The sequence below is a fragment of the Leuresthes tenuis genome, unplaced genomic scaffold, assembly GCF_036924035.1.
Source record: "Leuresthes tenuis unplaced genomic scaffold, fLeuTen1.0.hap1 SCAF_14, whole genome shotgun sequence".
Lineage (NCBI taxonomy): Eukaryota > Metazoa > Chordata > Actinopteri > Atheriniformes > Atherinopsidae > Leuresthes > Leuresthes tenuis.
The window spans coordinates 7,267,594-7,286,627 of NW_027325368.1; the positions used below are offsets into that span (position 1 = coordinate 7,267,594).

At 39.7% G+C, this 19,034-nt stretch overlaps 2 protein-coding genes across 2 annotated transcripts; both read left to right on the plus strand.

Moving 5' to 3' along the window:
- Positions 1 to 1,209: 1,209 nt before the first annotated feature.
- Positions 1,210 to 9,049, plus strand: acadm (acyl-CoA dehydrogenase medium chain). Its single transcript, XM_072363257.1, has 12 exons — positions 1,210 to 1,316; positions 2,393 to 2,504; positions 2,597 to 2,694; positions 3,046 to 3,115; positions 3,542 to 3,642; positions 4,379 to 4,459; positions 5,230 to 5,360; positions 5,566 to 5,674; positions 6,685 to 6,825; positions 7,566 to 7,661; positions 7,798 to 8,046; positions 8,138 to 9,049. Exons 1-12 carry the CDS (start codon positions 1,302 to 1,304, stop codon positions 8,207 to 8,209), a joined length of 1,275 nt encoding a protein of 424 aa, XP_072219358.1. The 5' UTR covers positions 1,210 to 1,301; the 3' UTR covers positions 8,210 to 9,049.
- A 1,380-nt stretch (positions 9,050 to 10,429) lies between these two features.
- Positions 10,430 to 16,468, plus strand: rabggtb (Rab geranylgeranyltransferase subunit beta). The gene is made up of 9 exons (XM_072363948.1): positions 10,430 to 10,489; positions 10,819 to 10,926; positions 11,742 to 11,939; positions 12,076 to 12,181; positions 12,824 to 12,876; positions 13,122 to 13,232; positions 14,152 to 14,277; positions 14,841 to 14,990; positions 15,120 to 16,468. Exons 1-9 carry the CDS (start codon positions 10,487 to 10,489, stop codon positions 15,258 to 15,260), a joined length of 996 nt encoding a protein of 331 aa, XP_072220049.1. The 5' UTR covers positions 10,430 to 10,486; the 3' UTR covers positions 15,261 to 16,468.
- The last annotated feature ends 2,566 nt before the right edge of the window (positions 16,469 to 19,034 follow it).

Consider the following 19,034-nt stretch of genomic DNA (forward strand, 5'->3'; position numbering starts at 1 on the left):
CTTCCCTATTAGTCAAAGGAAATCTCTTTAAAGAGCTCAGGTTAAGTTTCCATTTTTTTTTTTTTTTTACTTAAAACTGTAACGGTCAACCCATTCTGGGTGAATCCCTGTAATAAATAATGAATATTGTATCAAGCGCAAAGCTGTGATTTATTGATACCAGTTCTACACAAGTGCTTGTTGGGCTCTGAATAAATGTAGTTTTGGGGTTAGAAGGTTGTGAAAAATTCCTCTCCAGCATCTGCTATTTTGTGCCTTGTTTGATCAGTATCGAAATCCATCAATAGACTCAGTTTACACTCAGCTATCGATGTCCACACATACAGCTGAAGCAAGAATTAATTTTCTTTAGAGTCTTTTGGTTGTATTGTCTCGGGTTTTGAGCTAAGATTATCGCCCTCTGCTGGCAGATTTGCAGCTCTGCAGTGCGTTCAGGATACGTGTCCTGCGTGCCCCGCAGTGTCCACACATCTCAGCACAGTTCTGTAACCGGTGTGAACAGCAGTGTTCATCAGACTGCTTATCTGAGTATGGTTAGAATATTAGATCCTGTGCTTAATTAGAAAAAGTGTCATTTAATGATTGTGTTGGGTCCTTTTTTCAATCTAATACTCTTCGTTTTGAGTCTTGTTTTTAGTCTCATTCTGTCTGTGAAATTCTGAAATATACAGAATATGAATACATAATGTCTAAGAACAAAGCCTATTATAACGTGTCTATGCAGCTGTTTTTTTGTGATTAATGTTAGTCTGAATCATTTTATGGATCCTTAGTGTTTGCAGTCACTTTAAGTCTTTTGTTTATTTTCTTTGCGATGTCTCTTGGTTGTGTTGAATTATCGTGTGTATCTTTGCTGTCATGTCTTTCATTTTTATTATGATTCTGACTCTGTATGTATGAATTGGACTAATTCAAGCCTTTTTGAATTTAATGCATTGGATTTGATTACAATGACTTGGACTCGAATTGGATTGTATCATTGAACTGCCTTGAGATGACATTTGGTGTGATTAGGCGCTATTTAAACAAATTTAAATTAATTTAAACTGATATTAGTGCCATTACATTAAGATTAAATCTATTCAAGTATAGATTAAGCTGCATTATTACCTGATATTGTGATCCTGATTTAGCTGGTTAGGTAACGAAAACTGGGGCAAAAGTCATAGTGCGGATGCCGAGTTATGACATGTGACCAATCTCTCTGCTGTGATTGGCTGAACGGGTGTTAATGTCTCTGTGGGGCAGAGGTAGCAACCAGTTTGTTCTGTTTATGCTACAGGTTCAACACTATCGTAACAATGATGCTCAATAAGGTACGTTTCTTTACACTAGCTATCATTTACTTTTGTGTTTTTTTATAGATTTAACTAATTAAAGCTTTCAGCTGCCCTCCAAGACCGGATTTTCGTTTGTTTTTCGGAAGACATCGAGAGGTTTGGTGGTTACGTCACAGGCTAACATTAGCTAACAAAAGGCTGCAACCACTATAAAACATAGTTTGTTGTTGGTTGAACGATAATATTTAGCTTGCACTTTTAAGATCACGATGTATTTAAATGATCTTACATCACATTTATAGAGCTATATCCATGTTTTCCTCGAAATATCAAACCTAACTAGCCTTAGCAATCTTTGACAACCCCAAGGTCTGTGAAGGTCCAGTGAAACTATTTGTGTTGTCATTGGTGTTTTTGAACAATAATTACTCTCTTCATAGCACTTTTAATGTCAGTAAGTCTACATATGTGGAGTACCATACAGTATAGTACCGTTTTTTTGTTGTTGTTGGTTGTGTGTTTTCACAAAGATAATTAAAGTTTTTTTCTCCGTTTGTCAGAGACTGTCTAATATATATTTGATTAGGTTGACTTTTTGATTCAGGCCTGATCTAATGTGAAGAGGCGGGGCAATGTCTGTCCATTTTGATCATGTTTCCACAAATATAACCAAAGTTTTTAATAATTTTCTTCCATGCTCTTTGTTATTTCAGTTCAACTGTGAGGAGTCAAAATGAAGTAGTTTTCATGCGTGAACACTAGTGCAGTCAACATTGGGGGCACTTTACCCTACTATATACATAATATAATCATTTATATTGTTGCGGCCAGGCTGGCCTCAAGAGTGCTTGTGCACATGAGTCCTTCCCATGATGCCCAAAACAGGCAATCTTACAGATAGTCCCCCCAGCCATAGAGTGAATCATATCATTTTAACAAGGCCAAAAGCATCCTACAAATAAAAGAATGACGCAGAAGTCAACATTTCTTGTCTTTTCTGAGATGAAGAAGCATACAAGTGGATCCTGCAGCTCATGAACAACATTGTTGTTGCTATTGAAACTATCAGAGGTGTGAAGGTGACTTTCAATACTGATCTCCCCAACACGCAGGTCTTCAGAGCCAGTCTGCAGTCTGGCATCCGTCTGCAGAGCACCAGCGCTGCTGCAGCCAGAGCTACAGCAACACACAGCAACCATGCAGGATCCCTTGGCTTCTCTTTCGGTGAGTAGGACTTGACGTTAAGGGGTATGCAATCCACAACTGTTTCACCTGTTCGGTGGGAGTTGGGACTAAGCTGATGATTTGACCTACAGAGATGACAGACCAGCAGAAGGAGTTCCAGCAGCTGGCGAGGAGGTTTGCACGTGAAGAGATGATCCCTGTTGCACCCGCTTATGACAGAAGTGGGGAAGTGAGTATAGAAAAGATAAGGTTGCTGTGTACGTGTCTCATTGAAGTGCATTTTATTGATTGACCTCAGACCTTTTTAAAGAATTTTCTGTTTTTGTACATTTTCAAAACCATTTCTCTCTGTAAACAGCATGCAAGAAGTCAAATGTAAATACTTTGCAGATGGTGATAGTGGCCAGGGCTCCTTTTGATGAATAATCTTATCAAAGTCTGTTATGTTGTGTTGGCAGGATTTAAAACGCATGCAGTGAAGCTTAGCAGAGTAATTCCACTTAATGTGCTTTTGTTTTTGTCAGATTTAGCTGTTCAGCTGCCATTACAAGTCAGTCCAATTCTAAAATGTCTTTCACAGTATCCGTTCCCCATCATCAAGAAAGCGTGGGAGCTTGGTCTTGTGAATGGTCACATTCCTCAGGAATATGGTAAGTCGTTAACTATTTTAAACTTTAAAGTAAGACCTTACTCATCTTCCTGGAAAGTTTTGCCTCTGAAAGATTTTTGTTTTTGTTTTTTTTACACTCTGTGTCGAGCATAAGCCAACATGAAGTCTGGTTTAAATTTAACTCCTCATCTGTATAATTAACAAGACCAGAGATGTGTGTGGGTGGTAGTTGCAAAAACCCCCAAAAAGAATAACATTACTAATCACCAACAATGTAGATGCTTCTCACATTTAACTAAATGAATGAATGGAACATGTAAGACAAAAAGATAAACACTGATGCAACATGTTGAATGTACAGTGGTTTGGTTTTATTTTTATCATGTCAGTGGACACTTTTAATTTCTAGAGAGTAACTGAGCGTCTGTTTGAACTTGTGTCATTTTGATCTATTCTTTGTACTCAGGTGGGATGGGCTTGTCCATCTTTGACAGCTGCCTCATCACAGAGGAGCTGGCTTACGCCTGCACAGGGATGCAGACCGCCATGGAGGCAAACTCTCTGGGAGTAAGTTTGTCTTTCAGTTCTGGAGTTTCCAGTAATTCTTTATTTTGCTTGCTTCTATTTTCATTCTTATCTTGTTCTAAGGTCATCCAAATCTTAAATCAATCTGTCTGTAGAACTGTATTCTAATGAGGAAAAAGCTGAGTCAGTTCAGGAGGAATTCCTTTGAGATACACTGACAGGAGATTAATCAATAAAAAATAGAAAATTAAGATGACAAAATGATGGACTTTTAACATGCAAGTGATCTAATTTTAGGTATGAGAGGAGAGTATACAGTAGAGATGAGCGAATTATAATATTTTACTCACCTTGGTGACTTTTTACTGTCCGTGCAGTAAGACTTTAGTGTGTAAAAAGCCTTTCGGTTCATCATCCGACCACCTGATCAACAAGCAAAGGCTTATATAAGTAAATATTGGAAGAGTCTGCTTCCTGAGCGTCTGGTTGGATGGTGACGTGTTGACAACAAAGAGTTAAACGTCAGACAGCATTTGTTTTTAACGGCTACGAGTGACAACAGATAATGATGCATGTTCCACACCAACTGTTGGCTAACAAACTCGGATATAAGCATTATTGTTTTATTATATATAAGAAAAATAAATGAAATGCTGGGTTTCACCTGCAATGACTCGATTAAATCTGTGCTGTGATGTGTCACATAACCCATAACGGTGATTAACAGCGGACATTGAAGCTCACTTAGAATTAACTTGTTTCTTGTTCTGTCACACAGCAAATGCCTGTTATTATTGCGGGTAATGATGCTCAGAAGAAGAAATATTTGGGAAGGATGACCGAGGAGCCTCTCATGTGTGTAAGTGTTTCGTACTTTAATCCAAAAGCTGTACTTAAGCACACTTAAATCTGCATTTCTCTGTGGCAGTTGCTCTGTTGTCAGAGGGAAATGTTGCTCTTTTTAAGTCCTATTTATTGAGCTGCCACAACCACTGAGATACTCAAATTAAAGTTGTGTGATCAGATGGATCAGACCTGATCTCCTCAGCTAGGCCGCAGACCTTATGAAAATAATACATTTGCAAAATGTTCCTTGATTAAGAAACAATAGGGGCATTTTGCTTTCACTCCATTTTGTTGGTAATATTAAGGTATTTGGCTCAAGTAGAATTGTAGGGATTTTACTTTTACTAGTATATTTATTCTATGCTATCGCTGGCTGGGCTTTCTTCACCACTGATGGTGAACGTGGCGTTTACTGAATCAAAGCAAACCTTAAACTAAAACAGTAAAGAGTCTGTAATATAAGAATTAATTCCACTGTGATCAAAAAAAGACTCTTTTACTTGATGGCAGCAAAGGGATCGAATGTGAACAGCTTTAAATGAGGTGATGAAGAAGTTTCTGTTTCTTGTTTTAATAGGTTTCATCAGAATTTCTTAACATGCAGCTAAAAACTGATGAATCTTCACACTGCTGACAATCAGATACTCTTTTTAAGTCTATTTTTAAAGTTCAGGATAAAATGGCATTTTAGTAGTTGTGTGGCAGTAAAAAATGGAAAAGGTGCAGCTGTAACTTGCTTCAGATCAGACCTCGCTGACTCGCTTTGCGTTTTGATTTTGGCAGGCGTACTGCGTCACTGAGCCCGGGGCGGGCTCCGACGTGGCCAGCCTCAAGACCCGAGCTGTGAAGATGGGTGACGAGTACGTTATTAACGGGCAGAAGATGTGGATCACCAACGGAGGGAAAGCTAACTGGTGTGTGCTCACTGCTCTTTTTCTACACTCAGGAACGTCATGTTGTTCACTTATTTCGATGTTTTAAAGAGGAATCATTCGTTATAATAGCCTGTTTGCAGACAGTGAAGCTGAACGTCTCAATGCAAAGTTGATTCTATGTAGAAGGCTTCTGAACCATTTTTGTCTGCATATTTGGTCATTTCTACATCTTGTATTTTCCAAGGTATTTCGTCCTTGCTCGCACCAACGCAGAACCCAATTGTTCAACTGGTAAGGCCTTTACTGGCTTCATTGTCGATGCAGACACTCCAGGAATTCAAGTAGGAAGGAAGGTAAGATGAGGCTTTTGTTGGTTTATTTTAAAATCTAATTTATATGGAAACAGGATCTGTTCAGTTAATCAGCTTTATCAGGCTATGGGGTTTAACCTGCTGAGGAAAAATCCTTCCATGTTTAAATTAGAGGATTTAAAAAAAACTGCAGACAGACCCAGATGAAATCCATTAACCTTCCTGTAACAAAACTCCAGGAGTTTGTGTTGCCATGTCAGCTGGAACTGTGTGCCACACTTGCATGTATTATGTGATGGGCATGAGATGAAAACAAAAACTTGTTGGCTTAATGAATAAAGGGAGACATGAGTGCTGTCTAATTTATGGGAGAACATTGGCTGTCCAACCAGGACAGCCTGTCTCACTCTTGGTATGTATTTTTTTTATGCTGGTGCACCCACTAAGACAAGCTGTTTAAAGCCTAGCTGACAGTGGGTTTATCATCACTGTTCTGACGGTCCAGAGGACGGACGTGTTACTACGACAACACGAAGGGATGCGGTTACAGTGTGAAAGCTGTGTTTCTGATAATCGTGACTCTTTGCAATAATAAGGCTCGTTTACTACCGTTGACCACCGACTTCAGCTCCAAACAGTGGGACGATGAGTCTCGTTTCTTTTTGTCAGATTTGTTGCCGTCAGTTCCAGCGCTCTGTGTGAGCCGTGTCTCATCTGTCGCTGCAGCATCCTCAGAAGATTAGCAAGTACACCCAGGAGTTGTGTACTCAATGGTGCTGAGCTGAAGCAGGTTTTAAAAATCAAATCAAAGTCATGAAAGCCGATTCAACTTTTTCAGAATGCACATAAGCTGTTTATGCATTAGGCAGACGCTTTTATCCAAAGCGACTTACAAACGAGGATATAACAATGCAGCTAATATCAAAGCAAGGAAAACCACTAGTCAGGCTCTGTCAGAGGTGACAGATTATTTTTTTATCCAGGGTAAAAGGGGCTTCTGTTAAACGGGTACTGCAGGTTAACGGTTTGTCATGCTTGCTTTGTGTCCGCAGGAGATGAACATGGGCCAGAGGTGCTCGGACACCAGAGGAATCACATTTGAGGATGTGAGGATACCGAAGGAGAATGTCCTGATTGGAGAGGGAGCTGGTTTCAAAATTGCCATGGGTGCCTTTGACAACACCAGGCCACCAGTAAGTTGTCCAGCTGTGACTGAACTCAACATCTGAGGAACCTGCATGCAATGTGTTTGAGATCAGAGCAGAGGAATGAAACAGATTTTATTTAGACATTTTTTAAATTTAAAATATGATCAGATGAGTTAGAAATGTTAGTTTTTTTTCCCTGAGTGAGAATTCAGTCGACTGCTGAAGTGAAAAATGCATCATTCACATAGTTGGTACCCAACAGTCAACTGCGTGATGAAAGTTTACTATTTGTATCCAAGGTGGAGAAACGGAGTCTGATCTCAAGTGATAATTTGTGATGTATTGACATGTAAGTGTAACAGTGACACAAAGAGCTGCCACTTGTGATCAGATCTTTGCAACATATTAACTCAACAAATGACTCTGAAAGCTAAAGCTTTTGCATTGATTTCTGATTCCTGATGTCTTTCTCAGACATGCTGAAAAAGAGTGCTGTGTTAGGTGTCCTCAGCAGCTCTTATCTACCCCAGTTTATCTTACAGAACATAGCTAATGAGCTGCCTTTATCGTCCAATAATACGTTTAATGTGAACTTTAGCTTCACCTCAGACGCCTCTGTGGACATTAGAACTAATGAGCTTCAGCTATTTTTCTCTTTAAGCACATAAGATGTACACTAATACTAATTTAAAGGACATTTAAAACACACAATCCAGAACAATACCCCAAGTGTAATTGAATTTTTCATTGGAGTTTACTTGACTAACATGTCTGATGCCATCTAGGTGGCGGCAGGAGCAACCGGCCTGGCACAGAGGGCCCTCGATGAAGCCACCAACTACGCCCTGGAGAGGAGGACCTTCGGCAAACTTATTGCTGAGGTTTGTGAGCGCTGACACTGTATATTTATCAGAAGATTTTATAAGCTGATACGTGTCATCTTTAGGTGAAATTATGATTTTTAAAAACGGAAGAAAAGTCCCCCATCAGATGAGTTTCTTGTCTTTTGTTTTGCAGCATCAGGCTGTGTCGTTCCTCCTGGCTGAGATGGCGATGAAAGTGGAATTAGCCAGGATGGCGTACCAGCGGTCCGCTTGGGAAGTGGATCAGGGCCGCAGAAACACCTACTATGCCTCCATCGCCAAGGCTTTCGCTGGAGACATCGCCAACCAGGTGGCCACAGATGCCGTCCAGGTGTTTGGAGGCAACGGCTTCAACACCGAGTACCCAGTCGAGAAACTAATGAGAGACGCCAAGATCTACCAGGTGAGCAATGATGTTGTGGATCTGATGACTGCCAGCAGTGACTTTGTGGTCAGTCTCAGTTTTAATCATTTTTTAAAAATTCTATTTGTAGATCTACGAAGGTACAGCTCAAATCCAAAGGCTCATTATCGCCAGAGAACACCTGGGAAGGGCCAAGAAATGAAACCTGCTGCCTGACTTGTCATCACACACGTACTCGTAGCTTTTTCTGTACATAATTTGTCTGTAATGATCCGGATTCTTAAACTCAGGATGCAGCTCAAAATGTTGTTTGCCTTAATGCAGTTTTGTACCGCTGTGCTTCATTGGACTAAAAGGAGAGACCACTGTCTCATATCACGAGCGATATCCTTGTTAATGTTTTATGTATCACATGACCCCGTCCGGTTTAGTGTGTTATCATCCAGGTAAACGTATTTCTGTAATATGAAAGAAAAGTCTGCAGTTTGGAAATACTGTCAGTAGGAGATGGATTCTTTTAAAATGTGTTGATCATAGGAGGTGCAGTTTATTTAAGATTAATCTGGAGCTGCTTTCTGTGATGAACTAAAGCTGATGATGATAAACTTGGACAGAAGTGAATCGATAAGTTGACAAAGTCTGTTTCTGGTGATGATTGATTGTGCACATTTGGGGTGGACCTTCATACTTTTTATTTCCTCACCTTCTCTGTTCTGAAGTGTCATAGGATCAAACATTTAACTGAATGCCTTCATGTTTTAAAAGATCAAACTTGTAAAATAGATTTTCTAATGTGAAAATTATTTCTTCACCAGACTGTAGAAACATAGGAAAAGCATGCAATCTGAAGAGTCTTTTCTACCCGATCGATTTTCTTCTGCTGGTTCCACATTTAAAACCAACTCTCTGGCATCAGCTTGCAGTTAACTTCTGCAGACATGCTGCGTAATAATGATGTATTACTGTAGGAGGTCAGTTTCTGACAACACAAGATTTTTGGGTCTGTTTGCCATTCTCTAAATAAAATATTCCATTCAGTCGAGATGTCTCGTTTTTTTTTTTTTAAATAGGCATGAATAATGGAAATAAAACAGTTCTTTTGTTGTTTGATGAAATAAGAAAACCTGCAACCAACAAGATTTTGGTCCATTTCATCAGCTGTTGTTTTTGTGTTCTTCCACAAATGGAGATAAAAGCTTTTTTTATTCAATTGAGTGATCTGTTGAAAGTTCATAACAAACCTGAATACAGTCAAATAATTTTTTCTCCAGTTAAGCTACAGCTTTTTTGGAAGAAATATTTTATATAGTTCAGAGAGTCACTGCAGGAGGATGTAGTTGGATCTTGTACCACAGGAAGTACTAATACCACACTATAAAAATACAGGTAAAAGGTGATCTTACGTAAGCAAAAGCATATGAATTGTAACGTTAGTTGGGAAAATGTATCTTAATTTTAACTACTGACGCTTGATGATGAATTAACCAAAGTCTAATATTTTCCTCAATTATAATAAGACTGGATAAAAAGCAGATTGTTCTTCTTCTTCTGCTTTCGGCCTCTCCCTTTATCAGGGGTCGCCACAGTGAGCCGATCTCACATCATTGATTTGGCTCATTTTACGCCCGGATGCCCTGCCTGATGCAACCATCACCATTTGGATAAGAAACAGATTATGTGGGATAAAAAAGCTTCTGCCTGCACACATTATTGTTTTACCACAGTGTTATATTTAAGGTGTGCGCTATTTTTTTACCTTTTACTTACTGTTACCTCAGAGTTGCATTTCCAGTTCAGTCTATTATCCAGATAAACTCCCAGGGATCAATAGTCCTCCCAGGTTCCCAGTTCTCCCAGGGTGGAAATAGTGGTTGACTTATTCCCAGTCCTCATAAAATTCACAATCATCTCCTTTGTTTAATTTATGTTCAAGATGAGGTAATGGTTTTCGCACCATGCCAAATAAGTGGTTGAACAGTTTCCTGTACTGAGCCTCTTGTCCATCACTGATACACTCAACAACTGCAGAGTCATCAGAGTATTTCTGAAGATGACAGAACTCTGAATTTTACTGGATGTCTGAGGTGTTATAGTGACAAACGATGAGAGTACATTCCCCTGTGGTGCTCCTGTGCTGCAAACCACTTTCACAGCCACACAACAAAAAACTAAACATTAGATGTTTAGTGGAATACAGCTGAAATTCACAGAAGTCGTGTTTTAATTTCAAAACAAAAGGAGCCATTGGAAGTGATTATAGAGGACTGGCAGGTTCTACATTTCGTATAAACTGCAAGAAAGGAAAATATTTAAGTAAATATATGAATTGGAACGTACTGGACAGTACCACTAAAACAATCTGTGGTGCGTCCTCCTAAACAGAAGATGGCGGTAGAGATTCAGAAACTGAGTCCTGTAAAAGCTTCAGTAGAAGAAGAAGAGGGGGAAGGCAGAGGCGTGAACGTCAGAACATGTCAGAATGGTAATCAGCTACTTGTTTCTGAGCTTTTTAGCGTTTTGTGTAAAGCTAACGTTATCATAGAAGGCGTAAATATCCGCATATCACGACTGTGTCCAATTGTATTCTGACACTGACCGTTATCCTGTGAAAGCAGCTACTAGAGAGGCTAAACTGCAGCTAGCATCAACGTTAGCATGTAGCAGCTTGTCAACAAGACGTTTAACATGCTCCAAAGTCTTAGCTACATAACACGAGTTACATCAGCGGCTGAATTAAAGTGTTGGCTACATTTTAACATCTGGTTGTAAACTGTAATATGTGTGACTTATTTTGTTGTGTGTTTCTGTAAGGGTACTCAAATAAAAGATGTCATTATCAAGCCTGACGCTCCCAGCACGCTGCTGCTGGACAAACATGCAGACTACATCGCTGCCTACGGCTCCAAGAAGGACGACTATGTGAGTCAAGTGTTTTACACGCTCTGCTGCCTGTTTAAGAGTGTTTTTTAAACCTTGTTCAAACTGACATAGTCTAACTGCGCCGTCATAAATCACCACCTTCATTCAGATTTTGCTTTCCAGTTTTTGCTGTCACCTTCATTTTCAAATTGTTAGGAAAACCAGAAACTTGTTCGGTGATTTATTGAAACCTGCCATAAGAAATGGAACTACACTATATGAGGCATAGAAAGTGTTTTACCCCCCAAATCAGATGAGCTTTAAAGTTAATATTTGGTATGACTACTTTTATTCTTCAACACAGCCTGAACCCCTTTAGACAAGCTTTGTTGTACTCTCTTTAAGTAGTCTTCAGGAATGATTATCTAGGCTTATTTCAAAGCTCTTCTTTGGATGTTGGTTTGTTCCATTTCATGCACTATGCTGAGACATAGTTAGTTTACAACTAACAGCTCTTTGGGAATCACCTTACTGGTGCAAAATGATGTCTCATTATCTGTCAAACATCTTTGGAAATGTATGTAGATGCAAATGCAGACTTTTTTGACAGACTGTTAATGTCTATGATACAAATTAGATTGGTTCTATGCTAAGTTATGGGACTTTTTTATGTTTTAATAATTTTAATTCATATGTCCCTGTTTTAAGTCCTCTGAAAATGGACAAGTACAATGAATAGACTGAAAAGGAATAAAAAAAAAGCAGCCAATGTCCTAATGAACAGGTTAAAAGACCTTCAGCAAGACCACTTTAGAATATTACATATATAACGCTCCATTAAAGTAAGAGTCTTGTGTGCGGTACGGTGTGTTCAGGAGTACACGTTGTCTGAGTACCTGAGGATGAGTGGGATCTACTGGGGTCTGACGGTGATGGACCTGATGAGCCAGCTGCACAGAATGAACCGACAGGAGATCATAGACTTCATTAAATCCTGTCAGCACGAGTGTGGCGGTATCAGCGCCAGCATCGGGCACGACCCGCACCTGCTCTACACCCTCAGTGCAGTCCAGGTGAGTCCTGGCAAATAGTTTCAGCTTCAGCTGGAGTCTGATAAAGTCTCATCTTCTGTACAATTAATCAGAAAGCAGAACTGTAAATGTATGGGTTTAGCTTACTGTAATTTTTCCTTTCAAATCACCTCCTCAGATCTTGTGCTTATATGACAGCGTGGATGCAATTGATGTGGACAAAGTTGTGGAATATGTCAAAGGGCTTCAGCAGGAGGACGGCTCGTTTGCAGGGGACAAATGGGGTGAGGCAACTTTACTAAGATGCATTTTAAAAGTGAGAAAAGGAACTAAAGCACACGTTGATTTTTGTTCCGATGGAAAACATTTTGTTCATACTTCAACACATCAGGAACATGTCCAAGTTTCTGTGAATATCAAAGAGGCTGAAGATGATGTGTTTCTTCAACACTTTGTTTCAAAATGTCTTATATTCATCTCAGCTCCGTTCTGTAATCATGTTACAAACCGAGGAAACGGTTTTGCTTTTTAATCTTCTTAAAGTCCAGATACATGGTGCAAGGCAGCAGCTTTGATGAGCTTGTGGCTGTTTTCCTGACTGTTGAGACAAAGTTTGAGTTTTTTTAATTTGTTTTATAAAGCTCACATTTACATCTCCTGAGCTTTCGTAGTAATGAACCACAGACCTAACAAGCCAATTAAGGTCTGGGAGGTTGATAAAAGAACTCAGATCTCTCAGCATCCTCTCCTTTTCTCACTCTTACAGAAATATTACACTGTTCTCTCTTAAAATGCTGAAAAGAATGTTTCATCCCTGAATTTGATGTTGATCAGTTCATCTCTAATTTTTCACAAGAACAGAAATTTTGGTGCCTAAACTTTTATGTGGGAGTTGATTGTAATCAGGGTTTTAATGTCTTTCTCAGGGGAAATAGACACACGGTTTTCTTTCTGTGCTGTTGCCACACTTTCATTACTGGTAAGTATTTTCTTTATTTCCTCAAAAACCCCATTAAACAAAGTTTTTAGCTGACAGAGATCAGAGTCTCTTTATATATATAAAAAAACATGCAAAATAGAAATACCCTCCCTTTATAACATGACACAGTCCAACAGCATCACAAACTCCATGAGTTGAATGAACAGTTTGTACAAACAGGACTGTTGTGTTAAACTATGATAAACTGGTAACTGTATCATTTGATGATGTCTGTTCCTTCAAAGGGAAAGATGAACACGATAAATGTCGACAAAGCTGTAGAGTTCGTCTTGTCCTGTATGAATTTTGATGGAGGTTTTGGCTGCAGACCCGGTTCAGAATCCCACGCCGGTCAGGTGAGTTCACATTAGGGATTTTTGTAAAAGTTTGAACATCAGTGATCTGTCCAGATCCAGAACTCACAGTCTGTAAGTGCCTCGGATGGTTTTGACGTCAGACTGTTGCCTCATGATCGAACAATATTAGCTTTACTTAAAGTATATCTCGGTGAGAAAATGTTATTCTTGGAGAAGCATCCTAAGAGGACAGTTGCAACACCAAACAGTCTGGGAAGTGGTCTTTGGAAGTATTTTGGATTTTATATAGTAAACAGTAAGGCTAATTTGATATATACATATAGCACAATTTTAACTACAAGGTTGATCCAAAGTGCTTTATGTGGTACATACTAGCATTAAAACTTTACTGTTTAAAAAAGAAGCAAAGCAGCTGTTTTACTCTGCAGCAACAAATCTATGGACTCGCCTGCTGGTTTTCCACTTGAGGGAGGCAGCGTGGGCATCACAGACAGGCCAGTTAGCGTTGTCTGACTGTCTGCTTTTCAGCACAGCCAGCTTCAGCAGGTCCCTTTGCGAGAGGCCCGTAAAAGTGCCATCATTAACCAGACTGCACGATTTCTGTGCAAAGGTATTGTTTCCAGAGAGGGGTGTCTGGAACTTGTGATACAACTGGAACCCCAATATTAAATTTCACATTGCACCAGAATTTCATCATACACAGTGCTGCTATACTACACCATGTTGGGGAATATTTAGACAGTATTCAAGAATAAGATGCTTTTACCTGAACAAAGACGGATAGCCATTTAAATGCATTCAAAGATAAGAACTTCGTTAATTTAATTCTTTAAAAAAAACAGAGAATCCTTTAAGTTTAGGTTTAAAAAGGTTAGTGTAAAGTTGCTACTGTTTGTGAGATGTGAATCTGCACGCTGGCCTCGATGGAGGTTGAAATGAAATCTCTCCCGTCTCTCAGATTTACTGCTGCACTGGCTTCCTGTCGCTCACTGGCCAGCTGCACCAGCTGAACGCCGACCTGCTGGGCTGGTGGCTCTGCGAGAGGCAGCTGCCGTCCGGAGGCCTCAACGGACGACCTGAGAAGGTTTGTGCCCTCAAGACGTTTTGACGGTCATCTTCTACTGATCAGGAAAACCCATTTTTCTGTTTTTATGGTACATTTCACTGAAGTACCTGACCATCTTTTGTTCAGTTTTGTTTGTTAAGCCAATTAACACTCACCTATTAATCCTTCAAATTCAAAAAGGCACCTAACTCAGGGGATGAACCAGTGTTGTCTACACGTAACAGACAAGAGACTTAGCAAAGAACAAATTTGAAATTGTATCTTTAGGCTCTTTATTACTAGCAGTCTGTCACAGAGACACATTATTTGTTCCCATTTCTTTCTGTAGTTATGTCTGTTTTTGCCTCATATACTGTGTTTTCATTTAAGTTTACAAATGTTTCAGTAAATCACTGCACATTTCCTGTTTACCTGGTAGCATTTAAAGAAATTAGGTCTGACTGAAGCCACCTACATTGAAGTGGAACATTTATCTGGTGACAGATTTGTTAATGATATGCATCTTATTTCTGAAAATATCTCAAGATTTGAAACAGGTTTTCTTTTTAGAGTTCAGACCCATTCTCTCTCTGTTCATTCAGCTTCCAGACGTTTGCTACTCGTGGTGGGTTCTGGCATCACTGAAAATCATCGGCAGGATCCACTGGATCGACAAAGCAAAGCTGCAGATGTTTATTCTGGCCTGTCAAGATGAAGAGACGGGAGGTTTTGCTGATAGGCCAGGAGATATGGTGAGCTCCCCCCTCCAAATACTGTTTACTCTCCACTAACAAGCTTAGATGTTACAAGATGCTGTTTAATGTTGTCTTTTTGGCTTCATCATGTTAATATATCCTCCTCTTATGACCCCTTCTCTGCAGGTGGACCCTTTCCACACTCTCTTTGGAGTCGCGGGTCTCTCCCTCCTCGGCGACGAACAGATCAAACCGGTGAATCCCGTACTGTGCATGCCTGAGGACGTCCTGCAGAGGATCAGCCTGCAGCCAGACCTCCTCAGCTAGCCCCTCTGACACATCACACACCAGACAAACGCTGCTGCCCCCTTACACGCCCCTCAGCCTCACACTAACCCCCACGGCTGGAAGCTGCAAGCACAGAGAGGACCACAACGCACCAGTGCAATTGCTGAATTTTACATTGTAGATGCAGAGTTGTCAGTGACAATGTGGGGGATAAATGGAGCTTCCCATTTAGGAATTCCTCCCTCATCAACTAAGTTTTCTTGCTTCGCTCCAGTAAATGGGTTATTGTAAAGAGAGATGCTTTAAATTGTCATCATTGTAGAAGTTAAATCATCATAAAAGACATTCCCTAACGTCTCATCTTGATCAGTATGTCAGTTACAGGTAAAACGTGTAACTTTCTTAACTGAACGACTGGGCGATAGTTTGTTTTACATGACACACTTCAAAGTGAAAGAAAGGGAGGTTTACACAGGAGGAGATGGGTTCAGATGAATTCAGCTGAGGGAGATGAAAGATAAAGATTAAATGTGCTACTTTTTGATGTTTTGACACCTCAAACTCATGGCAGTTAGTTTAAAGGCACTACGTCTCCACTTTGATTTTTCTGCCTTTTCTTCCAGCTGCTGTTTTGCATAAAGCAGCACCTTGTATATGAAAAGTAAGAGCATGTGAAGACACTAAAGCAATCAGACCCCTTCGTGTTAATGGGCTTCACAGCTGGAGGTGCACCACAGGACGCGCTAAAAGACACTTTTATGTCACTGCTTTAAAACAACCTCAATGAACCATTATTTGGCAGGTTTTAGGGCGAGGGGAGAGGTTCTCGTCCTGGCTGTAAACAGCATTCAGAGTATCATTATGTCTTATCCACGGCTGCAGTTTTACCTTATTTATTTAAATCCGTGTCGCTTTGTGGGCAGCTGTGTTTGATCTGCCTGCACTCTGTGCAAAACATGATGAAATGTTTTAGTCTTACCTTCACTTCGCGCAGCAGATTTTGTGAAATGGCTTTCAGAAAACACACGGTTTGGTTTGTAAAGCTTCTACTCTTGTCATATGGATTTTTTTTCCCTGTTGCCTAAATGTTCTGTTTATTGTTACAAAGAGCCAATAAATCATGTCAAAGATTTGTTACTGATGTCTCCCCCAGTTTGAAGGTGTTATAACTGGCTTTGTTCTTAGACATGTATTCATATTCTGTATTTTTCTAAATAATCTATGTTCCTATCTTGTACTTGTATAACTGGACTAAATAACTGGGTCAGATGGAGCTTCTCTATCTTGTCAGATAGGACTGTTAGATTAGATACACGCCTAAAAAAACCACACACACACGTTTATCACATCCAAAGAAAATGACGTGGACGGTGGTTGGCCTGGTCATGTCACTGATAACTGGCCAGTTATCGGTGGCATGTAAATCCAACCCTGTGAGATAAATGTGAACTATTTACAGATATTGGGTCTCGGCCTTACAGATTTTTAACAGGTTTTAAGATTTATTTGGGGCTTATTTCTTCATTTGATTGAGACTGGTTTTGGATGTCATGCAGGAAAAGGGCAACAGTTGGATTGAAGCAATCAGTGTGTCCCTTTCATAGTAATATTGATGTTGATTGATTTGTTGATAAAAAGTATGTTCATCATAAAGCTAATGGCAGATTAGTTTCAGACTTTACATTCTCAACTTTTTAGCTGCCGTCATTACATTAATCCACATCCTTTTTCCCCAGATGTTGTCCATTCAGTTCCAGGTTCAACTCCCAGCTGGAGCCTTTCTGTGTGGAGTTTGCATGTTCTCTCCATGTGCGCGTGGGTTCTCTCCGGGTACTCCGGCTTCCTCCCATCATCCAAAAACATGCATGTTAGGTGAATTGGTGTCTCTAAGAATTGTCCTTAGGAGTGAATGTGAGCGTGTGTGTGGTTGTTTGTCTCATTTGTCTCTGTGTGGCCCTGTGATGCGACCTGTCCAGGGTGTACCCCGCCTCTCGCCCGATGACCGCTGGAATAGGCTCCAGCCCCCCCGCGACCCGACTGACGGATTAAGCGGGTATAGAAAATGGATGGATGGATGTTGTCCTTTCAACCCTAAAAACTGTTAACTGAAAACATAAAACTATTAAGATAAAAGTATTGCAGAAAAATCTCCCCCTGTTTTGTTACATGTGGAGATAACTGTTATCTCTTAATAAGCTGAACCTTCGTTTAATTATTTCTGTTATTTATACATATTTATATGTAAGTATGTATCAGATTTCCATCCGGAGGATGGTGTGAACTGTGTGTTTGTGTACCACTAGAGGGCAGCCTTGTAATTGAAAGTGATTAGAGGATGACTGACGCTTCCTGCTGCATGTTAGAATTAGTCATGTAAATTTCTCATTGATGATCCAGTCAGAAATGGTAAGCCAATGCTGTGTTATGCTGGATGTCTTTATGTGCAACACACTCGCTTTATAACACGTAACTCAATAGAACAGTTCTGACTAATTGGACATTGCTAAATATTTGGGATATTTGTTTTCTGATTACATTATTAGAAATATTCCCCTGTAACTATGTGGCACGAAATTATAAAAAGTCCAGTCCAAAAATGTCTTGAAAGAGGAGCTCAATGATAAAAACTTCCAGGGCCCCCAGCTTAGTTTTATTCATTAAAACAACTACACTCTGTGAAAAATGCATGTTTTCATAAAGCATGTACTGTGTCACATATTCATGGATAAAAGAAAAAAGTCCCAAAGGAACTTTGGTCAGACTTCTTGTTTTGTTCAATCAATAGCTAACAACAACAAAAATGTGTATGTCTAAGAGTTTATTGTGTATTTCTATGCCTGTTAAAATAGTACAATCATGTAAAATACATCTCCATTCCAAAGAAAAGCAATATACAGTTATAAAAATAAAGCAGATGTAAGTAAATAAAGAATGCAGACAATACAAAGAGAGATTTACAATAAAAGTATGTGAAAGACATGAACTGTGTATTGAAAAGGCTAAATTGTAAGTTAAATTGCAATTGTCATGTTGCTCGAGGGGAAGTCACTGTTCCTCAGTCTGTTGGTGTGTGATATGTGAATCCCGTATTCTCTGCCAGCATTAGGGAGGCCAGTCTGTTGTGTGCATGTTGTGCCTCCTCTGACCCTCAGGGATGTCCTGAGGCTCCACTGGCTGGCAGCTCACATCCAGTGATGTGCTGTGCTATGCATTCCACCCCAACCAGCACCCTGTACCTCACATTAGAACATTAAGTTTTTATGACATAAATGCTCAGTTACAGTGTATTGGTACGGCATGTGTATCAGCCGCCAGCTTCTCCTTTGAATCTAAAAACAAAGCTCTTCACATACAAAAAGGAACACTCTGAGAGTATAAAGCTCAACCAAGGCTGACCAGAAAAACAAGTGGATTCGGCTCCAGCTTGACAGATGACAGATAATCATTTACATGGTGTTGTACCATGCACTTTATTAAAGTTTCATGTGATTTCTAGCCTAACTTTTTGATTAATCCTGCTAAAAACAAACACACCAGTCACACAACTTAGTTAATGCAAACATAAACGACTCAATGAATCAGCATCAAGCAGCAATAAATTGTTAAAAGTCACTGAATAAAGGACAATTTCTTCAGAAATATTGCTCTTTAAATGATCTGCATTGACTATGACGTATCCAAGTCAGTTCTGACAAATATCATTCTTCCCTTTTCCCAGATAGATCTTGAATATTTTTTATTTTACTGTTTTGATGTTACATTACAGGTTAAAGGAACACCAGAGAATCTGGTCATTTCCTCCTCTGTGGCTCC

Excerpts from the sequence above, each read along its gene's own strand:
- acadm (XM_072363257.1), top strand. Across the intron at positions 2,505-2,596 it reads ATCCCTTGGCTTCTCTTTCG|AGATGACAGACCAGCAGAAG; the intron begins GTGAGTAGGACT and ends TTTGACCTACAG. Across the intron at positions 5,361-5,565 it reads AACGGAGGGAAAGCTAACTG|GTATTTCGTCCTTGCTCGCA; the intron begins GTGTGTGCTCAC and ends GTATTTTCCAAG.
- rabggtb (XM_072363948.1), top strand. Across the intron at positions 12,182-12,823 it reads GTTTGCAGGGGACAAATGGG|GGGAAATAGACACACGGTTT; the intron begins GTGAGGCAACTT and ends TGTCTTTCTCAG. Across the intron at positions 12,877-13,121 it reads TTGCCACACTTTCATTACTG|GGAAAGATGAACACGATAAA; the intron begins GTAAGTATTTTC and ends GTTCCTTCAAAG.